Raw genomic sequence first — 18759 nt, 5'->3', positions numbered from 1 at the left:
GAGTATCAATTTAGACAGGATTTAGTTAGAAGGTGTGGCTGATTTAGCTGGTTGTACTATTTTGGAGTGAACTTTGGCTTATTTGGGTCTTCCCCTTGGAGAAAATATTTATTACACCTTATTTTGAGACAATGTGGTGGAGAGAGTGGGCAGCAGATAAGGGGGTCAGAAGAGGGCTTACTTATCAATGTGGCTCTTTCAAATATTCCCATTTATTTCCTCTCCCTTTTAGAAATTCTAGTTGGGATGGCGGGGACTTTGGAGAGGATCATGAGGGATTTTCGGTGGTCAAGAATTAGGAACGATAAGAGAGACCATCTTTTTAGCTGGGATAAGATTAAAAGACCAAAGTTTGAAGGGCGGTTAGGTCTTGGGAATATGGTGTCTAGAAACATCTCACTAGTTGGAGAATGGCTTTGGAGATTCCCTTTGGAATTTGACTCCCTTTTGCACATGGTAATTAGGAGTAAGTGTGGTTTCCATTGGAATGGGTGGGATAATTGGTTCTCATGCAAATCCTTGGAAATTCTTTTCTTGGTCAGATCACCATTCTACCCTCTTACTCACTTCCAATTAGAAGTGGAAATAGCATTTGTTTCTAGGAAGATATTTGGGTAGGATAGATTTCGCTTTAGTCTTTAGTTTCTTATCATTTTAGACTATATAGGTTGCATAATGCCCCGATAATCAATTTCTATTCTTTGGAGGGGGGGGGGGGGGTAGGCTCTCTTGGGATTTTCACATTTTTAGAGATTTCAACAAGAGAGAGTCGATGACTTGACTATTTTCTTGAGAGTGTTTGATTTTTCCCCCCAAGTGAGCTTGCTCAAGGGACACTTCTAATTCTGTCTCCCCTAAGTCTTTTTTCTCTTAGCTTATGAAGTCTTCGAGCCCTTGTTCTTCCCCTTGATAATTTCGTATAGAAGGCAAGGAGTCTTCAAAACAGAATTTCATGCGGAGTTTGGCCCTAAACCGTTTTAATGCCAATGATTTGTTGTAGACAAGGAGTCCCTACAAGCATGGTTTTAAATAACGGCCATGACAGTTAGGTAATGCAGTTGCGTAACGGTTTTTCGAGTTCCCAATACCATTACCACAAAATTGGTGGGAAGAAAAATCACAGCCATAGCGGTTGTTACGGACCATGACCGTTACATAAAGGCCATTATGTTTGTTACATAACGGCTACAGGACTGTTATGTCGGAAAAATTATTTTATTTTTTACTTTTTTCTTCTCACTTCTATTCCCCCCCCCCCCCCCCAATCATTTTCAATATACTATGTGGCAAGAGGGGGAAAAGATTATAATGAGGATGATAATGATACAAAATTTACTATTCCTTTTTAAATACTCACAAGAGATGCATTAACAAGTTGAAAATACTAACTTGTTAGGGAAGCATTTTATTTTGATAATATTAGCAATTTGATACTTACATTCTATATTTTTCAACTTCAACATTTTATCGTATGTGTCTAATAGATTAATGGAGTGTATAACATATTTTTTTTATTAATTATTATCACGCATAAGAATAATGAAAAAGTATAAATACGCACACAGACATGTAATTTTTTGTCAATGGTGGTTTAAAACAAATGTAAATTTCTTTCCCATAACTTAATTGAACTAAAGGATCCAATAAACTAAAACTCTTTCTAAGGGTTAAAAGCTTAAAACATGCAATTACACTAATATGCACAAGGTTATGCATGTTTGGAAAAAATCACAGCCATTACACCCGCTTCCCATTATGTAACATCCGCTACTCCCGCTTCCTATTACATCCGTTACTGTTACATTACTCTACACACTACCGCGATTTAAAACCATACCTACAAGGCTATGAGTCCTGATATGTGCTTCAATGTGCTCCGAGTCAAATGAAACTCTTGACCTATTTTTCTACACTGTCAGGTGGCTAACCAGCTTTAGGTCCTTTTGTTTTTAGTTGTTGGCAAGGCTGTAGCACTCCCACATACAGTTGATACCTTCTTGAAGGTGCATTATAGAGGTTCCAAGAGAAATAAGAAAGGGCAGGCGTTTGGAGATGTAATAAATTTTTGCCCGCCTTTGGACTCTTTGGTTAGAAATGAACACCACAACCCCTCCCTTACTCCCCCTCCCCTTCGTTGGGATAGAGTGATTTGTTTTGCTTCCGTTTGGGCTCACCCTTGGATATTTCTGGGGATTATTATTAGTAAACCTGTAGAGGGACTGGATGGGAGCATTATTGTAATTTCATTTGTGTTTTTGTTCTTTTTGTTTTAGGGGACCTCATTTCCTCTGCCTGTTCCTTCTTGCTAATGAATTTTCTTTTTATATTAAAAAAAAAAAAAATAGTTTAAAATTTTAGTTGAAACCAAAATTTTAAAACTTTGTTTACCTCCTCATAAGTGCATATTTTTGCCAATTGTGTATTGGGAAATGGAAGTAGTAGCTTCTGCAATTTATTGTTCTGTCTTTAGTGTATGCAATGTTTTGTTTTTTCTTAGTGTATCTAACGCGTTAATTTTTGATATCATATATCACCCATCAAATATACAGGAACTGACTCAAATCCATTTTCTCTCGATGCATTGTCTGTTTTCATGTTTCGCGTGCTTCGACGAGTTAATCATCCGGTAATTGTTCATCTTTGCTTCTCTAATATATGAATTTGATTTGGCACTTCAAGTTTTCAAATACAGCTGATACCTTCCTATCTTGACTTTCTGTAGGGAAATCTTGATAAGGCATCTCCAAATGCTGGCTTCGTGTTACTGATGTTTTATCACCTTTATGAGGGCAAGGCATGATAGCTTATGTTGCTGACCTCTTGTTATCATTATATTGATGCACCTAACTCTAAAATATGCTCTCAACCTTTTTCTGCTCATCTTTTCCAGAGTCGTAAAGAATTTGAGGGTGAACTAATCGAACGATTTGGCTCTGTCGTCAAAATGCCGTTGTTGAAGCCTGATCGGTCAGAATAATTCCCCTTCATACTGGCAATTTAACTTGTTTATTACTACTAAGATGTTAACATAACCACCAAGGGTGCCAAACTATAATTTTTCATTTTAGAAATCCTTTTCATTGGTTACCGAAAGTTCTTCCATTTTTTCCTATTGCCTTCCTCATTGTTGCTGCCAGAGGTGATAAAAATAAAGGAAAGATGTTCTTAGATAAAGAAAGGATGTACAATCAGAAGATAAGAAATCCCCCAATAATGTAGAAAGAACCTAAACAAAAAGAAGCACAATCAAGATAGTATGGCCTTCAAGACCAATTGACATCTGAAAAACACTCCCTTTAAAATACCATGCTGCAAAAGCCCATAGAGGCACGCAGTGAAGAAACATTTGATCCCTTTCAAAGTAAAATATTGCATTCCATTCCAAACAGATTCCCCACAAAACTGAAACTCTGCACAATGCCACAACCTATCTGCATCCTTACTCCTCCCAAAGCTTCTAAACAAAATAGCCAAAAGATCGTCCACACTCTTCAAGCAAACCCAATCTTCTTCAAACAACCTGCTCCATATGCCCCTAAGAAGAGATGAGAAGAACTATTAAAGCACAACATACAAACTTCTGGGACAATTTCTTCAAACGCCTCCTACTCTGAAAGAGATTGTTGGTGTTAGCTCTATTAAGAGCCACCAACCGAATGCTTTAATCTTTTTGGCCGGCCTTCTAAATATTATGATAGAGTGAAAAGACAAGTTAGATTTAATCAGATTATTAAAGAAAGAGAATCCAAACCCAAACCCGAACATCTTGCTTGTTAGAAGGGTGACAATCCAAAGATGTAAACCACAACTTTTAAGTTCCCCATTAATAATCATTGAAAAAGATGCATTAGAAACACACCTCCTCATCCAAGAACGCCTCTTACCAAAGCCTTTTTCAAGAAAATTCCAACTGAAGTTATCATACGCCTTCTCAAAATCCAACTTAAGAATAATCCTCTCCCCTTTCCTATGACAAACACCACTTCATAGCCTACTAAAATAGTGCACGAAATTTATCTACCCCTACGAAGCATTCTGACTGAGATGTAGTATATCACCTAAGACTGAAGACAGCCCATCTGCAAGAATCTCACCAATATTCTTGTAAACACTAGTTGCTAAGCTGATAGGATGAAAATTTGAGACTTTAACAAATTGAATCTTCTTAGGGACTGAAGTGTTGAAAGTACAGTTAACACTTTTCCCAACAACCTCATTTCCAAAAAATACGAACTCTTCTAAAAGTCTTCAACAGATCTACCTTTACCTCATTCCAACAATCTTGAAAGAATATAGTGGTAATCCATCTGTACCCGGAGTCTTCTCTCTCTTTTAGACCAAACACTACTGCTCTAACTTCATCCTCCTCAAAATACCTTTCCAATCAAGACATATGAGCGCAAGAGGTGGGACTGCAATCTGTACCCTCAATCATTGGCCAAGAGTAGTCAACCTCCAATCAAAGCTTAGTGAAAAAAGAGCGAGCAATCTCTTCTTTTGTGAACCTAGCGTCTGTACCTCCTTTCCCTGCATTCTAATTCTTTAATAAGGAGTATCACACATTGATCAATCAAAGAGAGGTTTGACAACTAGAAGAAAGATTGATTCTTTGGGATCCTTCCTTTCTATAGTGGGCACAGTGAGAATCTGGTTTCTCAAGAGATGATAGACAAGTTGGGATTTAAAACTGAAAGACATCCACAGTCCACAGCCATATTGGATTTTGTGGTTCAACAAAGGAAATGAGGTAATCGTCTCCTCAAGATGCCTTGTTTATTTTTAAATCAGCTTCTTTAAGGGGTTCATTTATTGTGATGTGGCTCCTATTGATGCGTCTCATGTTCTTCTTGGGCAACCTTGCCAATATGGCAGGGACAAAATCCATGATGGTATCAAAAATACTTAATTCATTTTTTTTGTGAATGGTGGTGAGAAAAAGAAGAAGCTTGTGCTGAAACCAATGAAGAAGGATGATGATGTTAAGAGGCTAGAAAATGGTTGTTCACTTGCTTTCTTAAATAAAAGGGATTTTGCTCAAGAAAGTAGGGAAAGTGGGTTGATTTACGTCCTCTTTCAAAAGGAAGGGAAGCTGCAGTTGGAGTTTCCAAATGATGTCAAGGAGATTTTTAATGAGTTCAAAGATGTGATGCCAGATGTGTTATCTGATGGACTCCCTCCCATGAGGGATATACAATTGATCTTTTATCAGGTGCTGCATTACCTAATTTGCCCCACTATAGAATAAATCCAAAGGAGCATGAAGAGCTTCAAAAGCAGGTTAGCGAACTTCTTAGAAGGGTATTTATTCAAGAAATCCTAAGTCTTTTTGCCATACCAGTTTTACTCATTCCTAAGATGGACGGAACTTGGAGAATGTGGGTGGACAGCAGGGCTATCAACTGCAGTCATAGAGATGAATTTCAAAATAGGAAAATTTCAAAAATGGTTGCCTACAAGCAAGGTCTTAAATTTCGATTTCGATTCAAATTTCGAAGCTCCAAAAGTACGGAAATTTCAATTTCAATATCAATTTCGATTTCGATTTGAAAAAATAATGTAAACTAGTAGTAAAGCATGAAATTATTTGTGAAACTTTAGAAATGGTTAACAAACATAATAATATAAGTTTTAAGACTAATATATTACAAATTAAATACATCTATGTTTTGTATGAAGTGGAAAAGTCGTAAAATAGTATGTGCATCAAACATGCTTGTAAGATAATGTACATTAAACATATTCAGTTAATGCAAATGAAATTAATAAATCATTTAAAAATTATTTATTATACAAATATTGATAATTTAGACATGAATGGTTAAATAAAACATTACTATAAGTTTATTTTTTCATATAATTTCAAAAGCACTTGTGATAACCTTTTGTTTCAATAAAATAAATTAAAAGAGAAATTATACTTCACTCTTGAATCCCTCATTTGAATTTCGACAAAATTTCATTGCATAGTTAAAATTTCGACAAATTTCGCTAAAATTTCGAGGTTTCGATAAATTTCGGATGATTCGTTGAGATTTCGACGGAAATTATGCAAGACGGAAATTGACTGCCATTTCGATTTCGAGGGTGATGGAAATCGGAAATTTCGACAATTTCGTGGAAATTTAAGACCATGCCTACAAGGGAGAAGATGTGGCAAAAAGGGCAATCGAGGTGCAGGAAATTAAAAGAAAAAATAATAATCACTTCAAGTTTCTAGTCATGTGAAAAGGAAAGCCTGACCATCAAAAGTCCTTGGTAAGCAAATGGGAGCATATGTTGAATGATGCCAAGATGCAAAGCCTTACCATAATGCATGTGCAAGAGGTGAAGATTAGGGCTGGAATTCATTTCAGATTCTTGGTAAATAGGCTGGCAAACATGATTATTAGAATTCATGGATCAACAAGGAGGAATTCATGAAGATTGGCCCTGGCATGTACTGAGCAGCCAAGACGACAGCTTGCACAGAGGCGAATCCTTTCTAAGAAGGGAGGGAATGATGCAATCAGCAGTCTTAATTTAATGTTTTGCTTCTGTCGAGTGTCGCTATTTTGGGTGCTATGGGTGTTTTTATAATTTTTTAACTTTGGGGTTCATTTTAGTCTTTTATTTTTTTGGGGGGGGGGGGGGGGGGGTTGGAGGGGCAAGTTGTAATAATCTAGGGTTTTTTTTTGTGATTGTAGTTACTTTGGTGGAGCTTTAGAAGATAAGTGGTTTTTAGAGGAGGTTGTGTGCAAAATAGGAGTTGGCTTCACTTGGAAGCTTTACGCCTAGTATAAATAGGAGTCTTCAGCCACTTTTCTAGAGAAGTTTTTTGTCTTTTTATCTTTGAGAAGATTTCTCTCCAGAGCTTAGCTCAAGAACTCCCAAGGTTTCAAGATTTGGAGGCTTAGGTTTTGAGGAGTTGACCCTGCAAAGCCTACCAACCCTTCCATCGCTGCCAAAGACCAAAGAGGCTAGCAGAAATCCGCTGTTACAGTTCTGAAAGAGTGCCAAGACAGGCATTGATTTGAGGATTAAATTTCTGTTATGACTAGAATTTATCTTATTTGCTGAACTGAAATTCACAGCAGTCGTCTCTTTATTAGTTTGCAGATTTAGTAGTTATTTGAGTCAAGAAAGGTTGCTAAAACACTACCCTGAAATATCAGTCTTTATTTCTGGATTTCTTGTTCTATTTCTACACCAATTTGCATCAAATTGGTACCAGAGCAAGTTCAATCTTGTGGGTTCATTGCTGCAAAGGGTGGAAGGGAATTTAAAGATACACAGAACATAAGAGAGAGAAAGATGGAAGTAGTAGGGTGGATTGTCCTTGTTCCCTACCTATAGTGTTGGACCTATTGGGAAGAGTAGCATGAGGTAAGTCCTCAGAATACTTGATGGTGAGAAATATATTGGTTGACCCTAAAATATGGTTAATGGCAGGAGGTCTATGACCTAAGGATTTGGTGAGACAGATACTGGACAACAAACAAGCTGTCAGGTTACCTATTTGAGCAAAGGATGCAATAGGAAGAGATGCTTGTTGCAATATTGTAGGAACTTTGACTACTCTTTCTTTGAGGCAAATATAATTTGTTGGCCAATGACTGAACTAGTAGGGCTGGAATCTGTGTTGGCTGTATTGGCTACTTATAAGGTCCTATCATGAAGATCCCAAAACTATTCAACTGAATGAACCCTTTCGTCTACAGTTAGTGCACTTGCATCAAATACCTCTACTATGTCCATCCCTTCCTCCACGATTACTCAAATTGGCCTTCAAACCTCTATTACTAGGCTGATTGGGAGGACTACTCCATTTAGCAGATGTAGATTTCTCCTAGAAAGAAGTTCAAACAACTGAACTAGGGGTTAAAGAATGAGTGTTGGAGAAGGCACAAAGAACATGAGAAAACATAGCAAAAGAAGGAAACTCTGCACTTCCATGAATTCGAGATCAGATCGGTTCGAAGTTGGGCTTTAAACCTCCCAAGTACCTAAGAATTGTTATTTTCTCCCTTTGCTTCAACATCGGTCATAATGGGTTACCAATGTTGATTTCCTTGGTTATGATGATATTGTCTCCTTGTTGCATTTGCAAATAATCCATTGACAAGTCATATATATGAGTCAGATCATGAATACAATAGTCGAGCATAATCCCATATCTTCTTAGTGATATCAAAGCAACAAAAGATTGCATAATATATATAATTGCATATATATGAGTCAGATTACGATTACAATAGTCTAGTATATTCCCATAATCCCATATAAGAGATTTAGGAAACCAGACGTGTATTGAACTTTTATTTTTGTTGTGTAGTTCACAGTTATGTTGAAGTTTTTGCGTAGTTGTGTGTTTTAGTTGGTTGTAGGTATAAATATTTTATTTGTCAGTTGTATGAGACAATTACTGTTTTGAAATAAAAATTCCATAATTGTGTCCTCTCCTCGTGCAACCCGCTCCCTCTTCTGCTTCCTCCTCCTCCTCTCTCTCTATATTCCTTTGGTTCTCTCTCTATTCTATTTTCCTCTTTCTTTCTCAGTCCCTTTGGAATCCCTTGTTCTACCCACAATAGCCTATTTCTTCTTATCCTTCTTTGTTTATCCTCTTCTCTATTTCTCTCTCTAATTGTGTTTAGTTGTTGTCCAATATGAATTTGGTATTGAAGAAAATTCTTATTAATCCACAATCTTTCTCTATTATCAAGAATCATCTGAAAATTCAAAGCCACATAGTTTAACAATTTAAAGTAATTTTGGTTCAATTGTTGTTGTGCAAGTATTGTGCATGACTACAAGTCATACAAAGCATTCAAAGTTTAGAAATCACACGAGAAACCCCATAAACTGAAGCACGATTCATCTACAACTTCAAAAAATTACAATTGTGCTCGAATTTTAGACTCCACTTTCCAATCACCATTTCACGACACCACCCACACCATTGAAGATAGAAACCACTAGAAAGTACTCACCTAAAGTTTCATTTTCATCTGACCATTAGAGAAATCCCACGACACTTGAAAATCTCCCCATCCTACATTTATTGGAATAATTTTGACAAGTGGCCACCACCAACAAGATGAGTCAATCCCATAGACCACCTAATAGATTAGTTCAACCACTGTAGTCTCAAATTAACCTTGGGTCGAGGTTTGAAGAGACTAGTTTTGATGAGTTTGGCATTGTAGGGTACCAACTGCCCTAAGCATACTCCACATTCCTTTAGGCATGATCAAGAGGATTATGCAGATATCACTAAGAGGGTTAAGGTATATGTGTGTATCAATGATGGGAAACTAGTCCAAATTCCTTCATAGATTGAGTAGAAATATGGGTGATTTGTTTGAGTGATACCATGTACAAGGTTATGGACTGAGTGCCTTTTGCCGAGATGAAACTTGTAGGACCAGCCAAGAAGTATTGACAAACTCTTTAACAAACCCTCCGACTGTTAGATGAACCTCCCATTACCCAATGGGAAGTGATGAGACAACAATCGAGAGAGAACTACCTTCTTCCTTCCTACAAGGACCAATTACTTAGTCACCTCATGAACCATCCACGAATTACCACTATAGCAAATTAGATTGAGCTGTTTAAGGAGCTATTACTTAGGAGTGGTATTGTTGAGGTCACATATCACATGGTTATACAGTTCATGAATGCTATTAAAGAGGATGTTAGGAAAGAGGTGGAGCTATTTTCATCTGAGACTTTTAAGATAGTTTATCCAAAAGCTATTGCTATTAAAAAATACTTCAAAATCCCCTCATAGATTATCATCTTGGGTGAGCAAGTCTCATCACTCTAAATCCTTCCCTCAATCAAGACCTATCATTCTTCAGTCTATCCCTAGAGAATACTACGAGAAAGATTGAGCCCCTTCATGTTATTCATTATAGTGGGTCTAGAATTCCTCAAGCTAGTAGCCTATTTAGCCCAACAAGCCTTGACTTTGGAGCATGAGATTCATGATATGCCCGACTATAAGGAATGTTATTTGGTAGTTGGGAGATGGCGGTGAGCTGGTAGATGATTTGGAGGAGGATGATAACCATGTTGATGTGGTGTGACGTGTCTTGTCCACAATTGTGGATAGTGAGAAGTGGGAACTATCCACTATTTTTCACACTTCCATTAGATGTGGGGATAGGACATGCAAGCTGGTTATCGATGTGGGTAGTAGCATGATTGTTTTGGAACTTTCTTTAAACCATTGGATCATAGGAGCTTTTATCCTTTGAAATTCCAAGCAGATCTGAGAATACAGTAAACCTTATCTGTTGCACTCTAAGCTCTACTGGAGTTTTAGAATAAAATTCATGAATAATAGGATAATGGAAAGACTAAGCCAAGTGATACCTCAAGCAGCTATAGCCTCTGTATGCAGTCCCAAGTCCTGACCTGTGCACCATGTTACCAGAAAAGAAACCAAACAGATGGCCAATTATCTAATAACAAGCGTCCTCTCCATTTCGCACTAAGTTCTATTTCAAAGGAAATACTTCTTCCCTAGCTCTTCAAGAATTTTTTGCCCAGTCCAAGTGTGGGTATGGAACCTTAATAGCCCTAAAACTCCTTCTGAGGTTGTAAGGACGGTATCACCCGTAGGAGATCCTTAAGAGTAAAAAAGATTCCAAAGATTTCTGAAAGAAGCTTCATTCCATTCCACACCCAGTTTAGAGTCTAACCCCACTTCCTCAAAAGGCATAGACGTCAGACCATTTTAACTTTCCAACTTGTAACCTGGAATAACCTTCTGAGGCAGAACCAAAGCTGAGCATGAGTACTTCTGAACACTAAACCAGACTGATTTAATAAGCTGAAACCTTCTTGCATAAAAAAGATGCATATGTATCCAAAGATTAATTTTCCCAGAAGTTCTTCAAGTAACATTTCAGTCACCATGAAAAGCCCTCTTAGTTACGAGAAGAAAGCCCAAATATCTAAAAGGCAAATGGCCCTCTGAAAGTTCAGGACTTTAATAGAGGAAATTCCAGCTCAAAAAATCAGATTTGACAGGATTTTCTTTAAGATCAGTGAGTTAATAAAACACTTCAAAAATATCCTTGATATGCTAAGTTGTATTAGTGCAACTATGAGCGAATATATATATATAATCATCAAAACTTAAATGATATAGACTCGTTACATTAAAATATATATCTGGGAATTCCCTGTCCACTATTTTTTCTTCATATATGATTACAGGTCAAAAGAAGTATAAATGTCTTCATATACCAGACATTCGCAACTCATCTGCTGATTCTTCAACATCAGTCTGTAATGGTGATATTCTTCCTCCATTGATCAAGAACTTCTATATACCACTATGCCTGAAAGGCTGAAATTACCATGCTCAGAGGCTTTAGCAAGAAGCCAAGACAAAATATCCATTTCCGTAACAAAAAGGTAAGGAGAAATAGGATCTCCTTGCCTCCTTTAAAAAATATTTCCAGAGCACCATTAAGAGAAAATGGAGAAATGGGAGATGTATGACATACCTTAATCCAGCCAATAAAAACCTGAGTGTCAGTGCTGCAAAGTGTATTGTTTAGAAAATTCTAGTCAACTGAATCAAAAAGCCTTTCTTAGTGTCAACTGTTTGAGCAAACCATGGAGGGCCCCGTATTCCTGTGATAGTTGTGCAAAACTCTTGAGCAAGAAGAATTTTATCCAAAATTATCCTTTTATAAAAATTCAGTTTATTTCTTCTGCTCCAATTTTATTTGTTAGGCATGGAGTTTATGCCCCCTTTAATTTTATTTTATTTTTTTCTCTCTCCTCGATCTCTATCGTTCTCTCTTGACTCTGAAAGTGAATAGTTAATGTGTTTCTATTGTTTCTAATGTGTTTTCTTGAATATGCAGGAGCCCTCTACCTGATCCTGTGAAGTCTACATTGGAGGAAGGAATAAATCTCTATAGGCTTCATACGAGCAGGCATGGAAGGTAAATTGATATTGATATATAATGGTTACAGGGAAAACTACTCTTGTATTTTTAAGACAGTTTCAAATGCTGTGCCTTAGCTTCATTCAATACCATGATATCGTGCATTTTGCAGTCATTCATAAATCCTCCGGGGAACATAATATATATTATTTCTTATCAAAGGGAAATTTGATCAGGAAGTCAGAAAGACTCATGAGATGTTGGACATAGTATATTTGTAATATTATACCTGACTTTAGCGATCCTGCTGTTGGCTCCAAATTCTGCAAGGCATGGAATGATCCCAGGATGTCCTTAGAAATTGAAGTAAAGCTGCAATAAAGCATTGAAGATTAAAAAACGAAATTGGATAATACTCATTAAAATGTCTCTTCCGATTCAGTTGCCAATTTCAATGAATGCCTTAAAATAAAGTTGTAATAAATGACAAATGGAGAAGAATTTGAGCATAGTAATTGGGAGAGAGAAATAAATATGGTAGAAAGAAAAATAGGACCAACTTCATATTGTGCTTTATGTGCTATGATTTATCCTGATTGCACATTGCATTAAAGCATAAAGAACTATATATATATATATATATAGTGACTTGGAGTATTCATCCTAACCAATCAACTATGACGTTGATCAAAGTAGACATTTCTTATCACTCTTCACTATTTGCAACACAATTTGAAATAGCTAATCATGTGATTAATGTCATAATTCTTATAACCCCCCCTCCCCCCCCCCCCCCAAAAAAAAAAAAAATCATTTTCTTCTTTTTCTAGGAGTCAATATAAGAAAGTCAAGGTATGTCATATTAACAAATTGATTCGAAAATATTTTAGTTAAATTAGTACTAGAAAGATAGCTTGCTAGAGGTGCTGGGAATGAGAACTAATAAGAGAGTAGATGATCTTTTCCTTAACCCTGGGGCTTGCATATGCCTAGTAGTGTGTGGTTAGTTTACTAGGGACATTGGGTCCTGCCCACATGATAATGTTTTGCATTTTTTAAATTCTATCTTGAGGATTGTTTGTTTTGGTATTGATTTTTCCTGTCTTTAGGGTATGTTTTTTATTTATTTAGTTTTTGTTATTATTTAGGTCTTCCTAGAATGGAGAAACAGGAGTATTTTGAAGGGTCAGGTTTCTTTATTTGGATGGGTCTTTTATTGCACTAATTCTTTATTGCCCTTGTTGTTTCCATCTCCCAACAAATGGGGGTGTCAAAGATTCATGGTCCTAGCATTGAGCAATTTGTGTGATATGGCTTCTCTCTAAATTTAAGCTGGCAAGCTTACGTTTGACAGCCCGAGACTCTAAGCAATAATATTTTTAAGGGTAAAAGACACTAACCTCCCTTAAGGTTTGGTGAAAAGAGGCGGACCTCCCTGATGTTTCAGGAAAAGAAGCTGACCTGCCCTAAGGTTTTAAAATTTTCACAAACCTCTCCTAAGGTTTGGCAAGAAGACACAGATCTTGCTTTATATTTGGCAAAAATACAAGCCCAAGGAGGGGTATATAAGTTCCTAAAAATCAAATGTTAGGTGAGATTTGCAGAAAACCTAAGGGAGATCCATGTCTTTTTGCCAAACCTTAAAAAAATCAGTGTCTTTTAAGTGTCCATGAAATTATTAGTGGTATCCGTATCAATTACGATGGTAACAGGTTGGCGTTTTAGGAAGCCACTAATTTTCATGGTTTTAAGATTAGCATAACCAGCTAAAACATGAACTGAAGAAGTGAGATTCATCAGTATCATCAGCCTCCATACCTTCCTGATCTAAAGAAGTGCAGTGAAAGAGAGTATTTTTCAGCCCTAGAAACCTAATTGGTAGGGTCATCACTGTCCCCCCGAGGAAATTCCACCTTCATATGAAAAAGACCATGATTATGCTGTCTTTGGTAACCTCCATGCATGTATGACAGCTCTGTACGATTAGCTGACGTAGAGACATCACCTTCTCTCTCTTTATGGGAAGATGTAATGAGTAGTTTAGAGCGATGCCTGGATCACTTCAAATTGAGCCTTAAACATATTGCTAAGTTCAGCCTCTGGCCTAGCTTCCATCTGGGACTCCGCTAAATTTTCTGAAGCCATTGAGTATGAGTGAAGATCAAGAATTCCAAGATCTTGCTTTTGTCAGTGGGTTATTGGCATCCACAAGAACGTCGGCACTGATACCAAATGATAAGACCATGGGATTTTATTGTGGAGAAATTGGGGAAATTTAAAGAATGGAAAATAATGAGAGAAATAGGGTTTGATCAGTTCGAAGGGATCTACTTACAAATTGGCCAAAGGCTATGAATTATGTTATTGCTTCATTGATTGAATGCCCAAAAGCCGTAGGGGTTTCACACACACACACACACACACACATATATATATAGGGTAGAGAAACTTATTCCTATTAAGAAGGTAATTTATCCCCTCAAATCCTAATTGATTTGGGAATCGTATCAAACATTAAATAATCCTAACGTTAAATAGAATCCCAATTGATTTGGGAATCATATTAATTAGAAATCCCAATTGATTTGGGAATCCTAATAAACATTAAATAATCCTAACATTAAATAGAATCCTAATTGATTTGGGAATCATAACACATTAATTAGAATTCCAATTGATTTGGGAATCCTAAGATATTTGTGCCCCTTGATAGATGATGTAATTCTCTAACTAGCTGGTTTAATGGCTTGTAAGCTTTGGATAAACATACAGTATTTTATTTTCAGACATTCTATCAAATAGGTGATGCTCTGGTGTTTCAGTCTCTCTTACTTGGCTTCTTGCTTACACTTCGCACGCCCACACAGGGGTGAGGGGGGTGGGGGGATGGAGGTGGTGGAAGGTTGCGGCAGGTTGCCCTTTAATGAATTTTCTTTCTTTAACAGATCAATACATGCACCTGCGCATATCTGCACATATTATATGCTGAATTTTTCATTTTTCAAAGAAAAATCACATTTTTTTTCTAATGGATTTTTTTGTCCCAAAGCAATTCGCTATCAGTCCAAAATCTTAGCAAAAAAAGTCACTAGATAATGTAAAGCTGCAATGACAAGGTGATGTCTTCTAGCGTCATTCTAAATTTTCTATAATGCAGATATGGTAGTTAGCTTCACTCTAGATATTCTACAATGTATACTATTATAGTTGTATTTCGGGGAACATCTTACATGTAAGCTTTTCCTGAGCTAGGTTGGAGTCCACCAAAGGATCATATGCAGCAGATTGGGCTAAATGGGAAAAGAAGTTGCGGGAGATATTATTTAGCAATGCTGAGTATCTGGATTCTGTTCAGGTTAATATCTATTGTTTCAATCATGATGTTACATATTTTTCACTAATCATCTCACGATTATCTTGTGAAGTATTTGTTGATGATAAGTACTGTTAGTTTGGTTGAATCTTAGAATGTCAAAGATGAATTGTAAATTAAGGTGTGGAAATTTGGTGACTGGGAGAGGGAGGGGAATGAATTATAAATTAACTCTGGAAATTGTGTCATTTATGAAACTCTGCATTCCAACCCCACTCCCTCCCCCTGTTTCTGCTCCTCACCCTTTTCATCTGACCAAAAAACAGGAGGAAAAACTCCCAAAAAATAAAATAAAATAAAATAAAGATGAAAAATCAGTGGACAAATTTTATGGTTGATAAATAACTGCCATGCATATTTCCCAGGTGCCATTCAAGTTGTTTGTTGAGCAAGTATTGGAACAGTTAAGAACTGTTGCTAAGGGTGATTATACCACACCAACTGCAGAGAAAAGGAAGTTTGGAAACATCATTTTTGCTGCTGTCAGTCTGCCTGTTACAGAAATTCGAAGTATCCTCAATAATGTTGGTGCAAAATTTTCTCTCAGTTATTATTTTAGTTGTTGGAACTACATGTGTTAAATTAATAACTTTGTTTCATTTAATTACTGATTCCTGCTACTGGATTTCCATCCAAAACTTTTTTAAGATATGGCTTTCTATACATCTGCATGGCCTGGTTATCAGGTTTTCAGAATATTATCTGTGTTTAAGCCTGCCAACAGACTTAGATGTTAATATGGAGAATTTTTGTTATTTAATCCTTGGGCAAACAAATTTTTTGAACTCCTAGGTAAGATTGTTCCCAAGGGAAAGTCGAAACTCTGCTGGGGTACAAGTATGCTCCAATATGCCTTGTCTAGACCAGATTATATGTTGTGTCGGGGAAAGTATTTGTTGTGTTAATGAGGAGACACTATAGAGCTATTAGATGTAACAATTTTGAATGTCATGTTATGATTGTTATTCTCATCAGTGTATTTGATGCAATAAGTAGGTTTATGGCACCAAATAATAAATGAGAAATTTGAATTTGATAAATTCAACTTTTAGGTTATGTTTGGTTCGTGGAATGGAATAGGATGGTGAAATAAAACTTTTTATAGGTATAGTTTCTGTTTTTCCATATGTTCCTATGATGAAATTTGGGAATGGTCATTGTCTGTCAATTTCATGTTACGGATTAACAAAAATTTGTGGATGGTCATTTAGTTTATTATAATGCAACATATTTTCATTTTTAAGCTGTTATATTATTATAATATGAACTATTCATTCCTAGCCAATTTCATTGCTCTAATGATACGCAACCTTGTGACTTCGAACAATTAGAATGTTACAAAATGAAACTACTCATTTTGAACGACAAGGGTTGGTTAATCATTTAAAACAATGGATCTAGTCAATTGGTTTATATCTTACTTTGGGTGATTTGATACATCCTGTACTGTTAGGGTTCATGCTGGCTTTCACTCTTGATGGTTAAAAACATGTTAGAATCTCCCAAGAATCCAAACAGGGACTATCATTCTAGAGGAATTGTCTTTTATTGTGATTGGTTATGCAGTGGGCCTATTTGATATCTTTCCTTGGATCATTTCTCTTGTTCAATTTTTCTGATGACGTTTCCTTCAAATATTCACTCCCTTGGTATAATTCTCTCTGTGAAAAGATAAGACTGGTTGAGTGACCATTCATATAATATATTATCTTACATGTATAAAGAGCATTCCCTCATTTTTTTCACATCCATTTGTCACTTTCTAAAACCATTCATAAATATTAATTGAATAGAAGAGAGCATAATACAAATGACACCTTGGTATCCCAATAACTAGTTAGAACTAACAGATAGTGTATTAGAACTAATGACTAATTAACAATTAATTCTTCATCTTTATTTTTCAAAACATTCTAAAATATTCCAGTCAATTAAAATTTTCAGTCAAAACTTTACTAGCTTGCTTTTGTCCAACAATTTATGGTAGTTCATACTGTGATAGTGAGTCAAAAGTTACTTATTAAAACTGTCAAAAAAAAAAAAATACAAAGATTAGTTAATTATACTTCAGATGTGTGTGTGTGTGTGTGTGTGTGTGTGTATAACTATTAGATTTATGGGAGTATGCACCAATGATTTGCTATTTGTTGTTGCAGTTGGCTAAGAACCCCAAGGTTGAAGCTTTCCTCGAGGACAAGCTTCTACAGAAGAGCATTACAAAGGCTCATGTGACTCTTGCTCACAAGAGAAGTCATGGAGTTGCAGCCGTGGCAAGTTACGGCCAATTCCTCCATCGAGAAGTCCCTATCAATCTGACTGCTTTGCTTTTCTCAGAGAAAGTGGCCGCATTTGAAGCCAGCCTTGGCTCTGTTGACGGTGAGAAGATAAGCTCGAAAAACCAGTGGCCCCATGTGACCATCTGGACTGGAGATGGAGTTGCACCAAAAGAAGCCAATATGTTACCGCAACTGCTTTCAGAGGGAAAGGCAACTCTTATTGACATAAACCCGCCCATTTCCATTATGGGCACATTGGAATTTCACTGAACATGTTATCCTCCCACTCAGGTAGGCAACCATGTGGTGCATACGCTAATAAAGTATGTTCATTTTTTGTTTTTTCTTTTGTTTTATTGCTGCGCCAGAGAGGATTGAGAGAGTTGTGCGTGGTTGGAAATGAGCTTCTGCTCAGGAGAGATGTGTATATTCAGGCAATTGAAATCTTGTACAACATTTCTGCTATGGAAAGGAAAAAGATAGAACTGAACAGAGAAGTGTAAAATGATGATATCACAGGAAGTTTCCCCAAGGTTTTGAGAGAGGACAAGAGCCTCCTCTCGTTGGTGACAAAAAGCTAGCATTGTGAACTGTATTTTGTCTACTTTTATACCCTTTGACAAGGCATCACTTTGTTGTGCTTTCTTTTCATCTCCTTTTTTCCCCTCTAATTTTTCTGTGCATTATTCTTCCTTGAATAGAATAGAATAGAATGAGACTTCAAAAAAGAAGAGTCATCATAAAACAATTGATAAAATTTATAATATGAAACAAACAACTTTTGTTAAATTTTTCAACCTTCGATGAAATAATACAATTTTTTGTAATAGTATTTCTTATTAAAGTATTATGTCTTTTGCGTAATTTTATTAATGATAAATTGTAAGCTACTAAATAAGCCATCATTGCTGCCTTCTCAACGCTTTCCTTTAGCCCAGTTTGGATTTAATGCTGCTTTACTCGTCAAATCATGATAAAGTAACTTTAAATGGCCCAAAAGTAGATTTGATTCTTACGGAAACAAATCGAATAAAAATAGGTATTTGGGGGTGAGAATAAAGTGGAAGGGCAATCTGAATTCTCTTGCCCAGCTTTAAAAAAATTATAAATTAAATAAATATTTTTTGTCCCAGACGGGAAAATACATGTTGGGTGGATGGTGACTTTGGCTCGATGTCTTTAATAGTGTTATGTGCTTTAGCGTCATTATTTTTTTTAAAGG

The 18759-nt window shown here is 36.4% G+C and overlaps 1 protein-coding gene across 1 annotated transcript in view; it reads left to right on the top strand.

Annotated features, from left to right (window-relative positions):
* Positions 1-18113, top strand: part of LOC131158830 (tRNA ligase 1-like) — a 143400-nt gene extending 125287 nt beyond the window's left edge. The window contains exons 21-27 of the mRNA XM_058113740.1: positions 2550-2626; positions 2723-2794; positions 2891-2967; positions 11865-11945; positions 15141-15243; positions 15627-15785; positions 17418-18113. Of these exons, the coding sequence (XP_057969723.1) occupies positions 2550-2626; positions 2723-2794; positions 2891-2967; positions 11865-11945; positions 15141-15243; positions 15627-15785; positions 17418-17807 (959 nt within the window). The 3' untranslated portion in view covers positions 17808-18113. The remainder of the gene's footprint in view (positions 1-2549; positions 2627-2722; positions 2795-2890; positions 2968-11864; positions 11946-15140; positions 15244-15626; positions 15786-17417) is intronic.
* The last annotated feature ends 646 nt before the right edge of the window (positions 18114-18759 follow it).

This window comes from Malania oleifera, chromosome 1 (genome assembly GCF_029873635.1).
Source record: "Malania oleifera isolate guangnan ecotype guangnan chromosome 1, ASM2987363v1, whole genome shotgun sequence".
Classification (NCBI taxonomy): domain Eukaryota; kingdom Viridiplantae; phylum Streptophyta; class Magnoliopsida; order Santalales; family Ximeniaceae; genus Malania; species Malania oleifera.
Note: the sequence above shows the minus strand (reverse complement) of the source record. Positions and strands in the feature narration are given on the sequence as shown.